Source organism: Hemitrygon akajei, chromosome 12 (assembly GCF_048418815.1).
Source record: "Hemitrygon akajei chromosome 12, sHemAka1.3, whole genome shotgun sequence".
NCBI classification, from domain to species: Eukaryota; Metazoa; Chordata; class Chondrichthyes; order Myliobatiformes; family Dasyatidae; genus Hemitrygon; species Hemitrygon akajei.
Window position 1 is genome coordinate 99,645,866 of NC_133135.1, and position 6,000 is coordinate 99,651,865.

The 6,000-nt window shown below is 47.5% G+C and overlaps 1 protein-coding gene across 1 annotated transcript in view; it reads left to right on the plus strand.

Annotated features, from left to right (window-relative positions):
* shkbp1 (SH3KBP1 binding protein 1) overlaps positions 1 to 4,397 on the plus strand; it is a 51,648-nt gene extending 47,251 nt beyond the window's left edge. The window contains exon 18 of the mRNA XM_073063755.1: positions 2,018 to 4,397. Within this exon, the coding sequence (XP_072919856.1) occupies positions 2,018 to 2,561 (544 nt within the window). The 3' untranslated portion in view covers positions 2,562 to 4,397. The remainder of the gene's footprint in view (positions 1 to 2,017) is intronic.
* The last annotated feature ends 1,603 nt before the right edge of the window (positions 4,398 to 6,000 follow it).

Consider the following 6,000-nt stretch of genomic DNA (forward strand, 5'->3'; position numbering starts at 1 on the left):
ATATATAAAATTATTTTAGGCATAGATGGAGTAGACAGTCCAAATGTTTTTCCCATGGTTAGGATATCAAAAAGGAAGGTGAGAGGTAGGAGATTTAAAAGGATTCTTTGGGGCATATTTTTTTTTTACACAGAGCATGGTTTATAACTGAAAAATCCTGCCAGAGGAGGTAGTACAGGCAGAAGCAATCACTACATTGAAGAGCTCTTTAGACGAGCTCTTGAAAAGGCAAACTATATGTGGACTTAGTGTATGCAAACACAATATGCATAGATAGACCATGTCATAGGAGCAGAATTAGGCCTGTTGAGTCTGTTCTGCCATTTCATCATGGCTGATCCATTTTCCCTCTCAGCCCCAATCTCCTGCCTGAGTGTGGTGAGTGCGTGGAATGGGCTGCCAACGACAGTGGTGGAGGCAGATACAGTAGGGTCTTTTAAGAGACTCCTGGATAGGTACGCGGAGCTTAGAAAAATTGATGGCTATGGGTAACCCTAGGTAATTTCTAAAGTAAGTACATGTTCAGCACAGCATTGTGGGCCAGAGGGCCTGTGTTGTGCTGTAGATTGTCTATGTTTCTATTGCAAAAGATGTAAATAAGGTTGAAAGACTACAGAGAAAATTTACAAGGATGTTGCCAGATCTGGAGGACCTGAGTTAGAAGGAAAGATTAAATAGGTTAGGACTTCATTCCTTGGAATGTAGACTGAGAGGTAATTTGATAGAGGTATACAAAATTATGAGGGGTATAGGTAGGGTGAATGTAAACAGGCCTTTTCTGCTGAGGTTGGGCAGGACTACAACCAGATCATGGGTTAATGGTGAAAGGTGAAAAGTTTAAGTGGAACATGAGGGTAAACTTCACTCAGAGGGTGGTGAGAGTGCGGAGCAAGCTGTCAGTGCAAATGATGCATGCAAGCTCAATTTCAACATTTAAGAGAAGTTTGGATAGGTACGTGGATGGTAGGGGTATGGAGGGCTGTGGTCCTGGTGCAGGTGGATGAGACATTGGTATGGTTAGGGCAAAGGGCCCATTTCTGTACTCTACCACTCGGAGTCTTTATAAGCTGCTTTTAAGGATATCAAATTCACAAGGAAAGTGCAAAGGAAATGATAAAAACCACTAGACTGGTCCAGACCTGATGCTGGTTTGGAATGCCTTTTCCTTTGAGCCATGGAAAGCCACAACCATGGCACAGGTGGGCAGTCAGACAAGACAATACAATAGGACAATAAACCAACTGACACAGTCTTAGACATAGAACATAGAGCAGTTCATTCGGCCCACAGTGTTGTGCCAATCCAGCTAAAAAGTAAGTCTAAAAGCCCCCAAAAGCTAATCCCTCCTACCTACACCATGTCCACGTCCCTCCATCTTCCTCATATTCACGTGCTTATCTAAACATCTCTTAAATGCCTCTAATATATTTGCCTCTACCACCATACAATGCAGTGTATTCCAGCCATCCACCACTCTCTGAGTTTAAAAAGGACACAGATCCCCTTTGAACCTTCAATGTATGCACTCTGCTATTAGCCATTTCATCCCTGGAGAAAAAAGATACGCCCTGTCTACTCTATCTACGGCTCCACAATCTTATAAACCTCCAATAGATCGCCCCTCAGCCTCTGCCACTCCAAAGAATACAACCCAAGCTTGCAAGTGTTATCTCATGATAACACGTGCCCTCTAAACCAGACAGCATCCTGGTAAACCTCTCCTGCACCCTCTCCAAAGCCTCAACATCCTTCCTATAGTGGGGTGACTATTATTGTATGCAATATTCCGGATGTGGCCTAACCAGAGTTTTATAAAGTTGCCTTGACTTGCCTTGAAGAGAGCTGGTTTATTCTGGAGGAGCCATTGTTGCAGCGTAGGTGGCCTTGTGATTCCACCATGTTTTGTTGAATTTCAGCCAATGTTAGTGAGACTGTTTGCTGGTCGTGTTTCATGCTCGATGTTTTCATGACACATGAAAGCTTTTCTTGCAGCTTGTTTTTTTTTCTCTTGAAACAGCCAATTTCTGACGTCTGATGGGTTCCGGGAGAGGCTGCTGCGGAGTGGGACGGGAGGACCGCGGGTGGATAGTCCCAGCCTGACCAGACAGCGCGAAAGATCTCCCAGTTTGACTAGCCTGCAGTCGTCCATTGCTAGTCGAACATCACTGGAGAAAAGTGACCTTGTTAGCTCGGCAAATGCTCAACTACTGAAACCTGTTGGTGAAGGGAGGTTACGGTGTTTTCAGCCCCAGGCAGAGAATCTGAGCACGTCTGAGGGTGAGAGCAAGCTGGGGCAGAGAGGCAGCTTTGTGGAGCGGTGCCAGGAGCTGGCACGTTCCAACGAATTTAGTGCTGTGGATCTGCGCCGGCTCAGTTGTGAGTCAGACAGAAGAACTTCGGTGGTAAATAAAACCCCGTCTGAATCCAGTTCAATACCGGGATCAAGACCCATACAAGCCAGTCCCACCGGACAGGAAGCCCAGTCAGTAGCAAATCCCCTCAGCACACCCGCCGAATTACCAGCTGCCTCGAGACCCAGAATGAATGAGACTTCGTTCTAACGTCAACTGCCTTGCAGCATTTCCTGTGAATGCAGACCGCCAGACTTTTACAGCTGGGAGTTCCAAGGAAGGGTGTGGAAAGATTTTTGGGTTGGGTGATTTGAAGCAGGTACTGACCCCTGACCTTTGGATGAGTTGTCACTGATCTCCAAGTGTTTCTCTTTCAAATTAGAGATGAAATGAGCCACAGCTCCATAGAAAATTCCAGTTGAACTGGCCCCCCCACATCAGGGAGCTGCAGATCCACAGAAAATAACCACTGAACTGGCCCCCACATCAGGGAGCTGCATGCCCATAGGAAATTCTGGTTGATTTCACTCCCATGTCAGGGAACTGCAGGTACATAGAAAATACCGGTTTAAACGCGTCCTCACATCAGGGATGTGTGGGTCTGGGGTAGTCCAGCTGAACTGGTCCCCACATCGGGGATGTGTGGGTCTGGGGTAGTCCAGCTGAACTGGCCCCCACATCGGGGATGTGTGGGTCTGGGGTAGTCCAGCTGAACTGGCCCCCACATCGGGGATGTGTGAGTCTGGGGTAGTCCAGCTGAACTGGCCCCCGCATCGGGGATGTGTGGGTCTGGGGTAGTCCAGCTGAACTGGCCCCCACATCGGGGATGTGTGGGTCTGGGGTAGTCCAGCTGAACTGGTCCCCACATCGGGGATGTGTGGGTCTGGGGTAGTCCAGCTGAACTGGTCCCCACATCGGGGATGTGTGGGTCTGGGGTAGTCCAGCTGAACTGGCCCCCACATCGGGGATGTGTGGGTCTGGGGTAGTCCAGCTGAACTGGCCCCCACATCGGGGATGTGTGGGTCTGGGGTAGTCCAGCTGAACTGGCCCCCACATCGGGGATGTGTGGGTCTGGGGTAGTCCAGCTGAACTGGTCCCCACATCGGGGATGTGTGGGTCTGGGGTAGTCCAGCTGAACTGGTCCCCACATCGGGGATCTGAGGATCTGTGGAAAACTCCAGCTGGTTCTGGACCTGCTTGCAGTGACTTTGTGAGAGTTAGTGTTGCTGGTAATTTATATGGCTAAGAACTCCATCCGCTTTTGGTTAAAGTTACATGAATCCTGGTCCAGAGTGCAACATTAGTTGTTTCATTTCTGTGTTACAAGTTCTGGAGTAAACTCCACCTGCTTTTAATGTTACATTAAGTTTACATGTTGGTTCCTCAAAGATTAAAAGATAAGGATCGAGGTCCAGAGTCAAAGGTGCAATCCATGCACTGCTTCATTTCTGTGATGCAGTTTCTAGTGCTGATGTCCTTTCATTTCCTTGTTCTGTTACAAATGTTGATGCACATCTGATAATGACGATTTCTATCTATTACACTGGTTCACGTTTTATCTTGCAAACTTCGAATGTATATGCACTGTCCCTCTCCTCCTCTCTTGTGTAAAGTCCCATGGACTCGGCTTGTTAGTATTGAATCAAAATTTGGTTTAATATGCAAGCATATGTCATGAAATTTGTTGTCTTTGCGGCAGCAGTACAATGCAATGCATCATGATAGGAACTGTGAATTGTGAGCAGGGTATATCCTGGGTGATGGGGGTCCTTGATGGATGCTGACTTTTTGAGGTATCGCTCCTTGAAGATGTTCTGGATGCTACGGAGGCTAGTGCCCATGATGTCCATGTTTACAGCTCTCTGTAGCTTCTTTTGATCTTGTGCAGTGCCCCCCCCCCCCCCACCACACCCATACAAGACTGTGATGTAGCCAGTTTGAATGCTCTGGACGGTACATCTCTAGAAATTTGTGAGTGTATATGGTGTCATACCAAATCTCCTAAAACTCCTCATGAAATAAAGCTGTGCCTTCTTTGTAGTTGCATCAATGTGTTTGGTCCAGGATAGGTCCTCAGAGATTTGATACCCAGGAGCTTCAAATTGACTGCTCTTTCCACCTCTGACCCTCTGAGGTCTGACGTGTGTTGCAACTTGTTGCTGAATACCACTGATATACTTCGCTCCTGTATGCCTTCTCGTCACCATCTGAAATTCTGTCAATGATATTGGCATTTGATATGGATGGGGGGAAAAAGTAGCTGGCAGAAAAAAAGCCTCATTTGTTTTTCGTTAATTTTTAAATGTAGCATACCCTCATTCTAGATTCAAGGTGAAACATCCCTTCCACCTTCACCCTAATGGAGAACCTTCAAGATCTTCAGTCATTCACCTCCCACTCTTCTGGTCTGGTTGCCCCACTATAGGAAGGATGTTGAGGCTTTTCACAGGGTGCAGAAGAGGTTTATCAGGATGCTGCCTGGTTAGAAGGCATGAGAGGCAGTATAAGCTTGGGTTGTTCTATCTGATAGAGATTATCAGATTACGAGAGGCATAGATAGAGTAGACAGGGAATATTTTTTTCCAAAGGTAAAAGCAGATGAGCTCCGGCCATGAATCAGCACCTAGAATTATGATATTGTAGCCCTTAGTGAGACTTGGCTACTGGAGGGGGAGGACCAGCAGCTCAATATTCTGAGTTTCCATTCTATTAGATGCAACAGAACAGGAGGGATTCAAGGAGGAGGGGTGGCGTTACTAGTCAGGGAAAATGTCATGGCAGTGTTCTGTCAGGACAGACTGGAGAGCTCAACTAGTGATGCACGTTACTGGGGCTATATTACAGACCGCCCAACAACCCTAGGGATTTAAACAATCAAATTTGTAGAGAAATTGCAGACTGCAAGAAACATAAGGTTTTAAATCAAAGCAAGAGGCGGAGAGGGAAGAGGTAAAAGAAGCTTGGAGAGAAGCTGTTTTTTTTAAACTGATCGGGGCAAAGAGGCTAGACTGCGCAGGCACGTGATGTCACGCGCCAAAGGTTTAAAAGAAAGACCACCATATACAGCAGCCATCGGGCGCAGCGGCCATCATCAGAGTGGACTGAGGCAGAGTGGGACGGCTTTGGTTCAATCAGGCTTCGGCGAGAACAGGCAGAGGCAAGGTTGAACGGGGCACGACTGCGCAAGCGCGTGAAAGTCGGCCTCTGAGATCAGTGGGGGAATTAAAGCGAGCAGAGGCTGAGTACGAGCTTCAGGTGAGGTAAGGCCAGGTAAGCTCCTTTAATTAATCTAATTAGCTTAGGAGTAGGTAATGGAGGCAGCAGTTAGGGCAGTCGAGTGCTCCGTTTGCAGTATGTGGGAAGTCAGGGCGAGCACAATTGTCCCTGATGACTACACCTGCAAAAAGTGCATCCAGCTGCAGCTCCTGACAAACCGTGTCAGGGAACTGGAGCTGGATGAACTTCGGATCATTCGGGAGGCAGAGGCAGAAATAGACAGGAGTTTCAGGGAGATAGTCACCCCTAGGAGTCAAGAGACCGGTAGTTAATTGACTGTCAGGAGAGGGAAGGGGAATAGACAGGAAGAGCAGAGCACCCCTGTGGCAGTTCCCATCAACAATAAGTATACCGTTTTGGACACTGTTGGTGG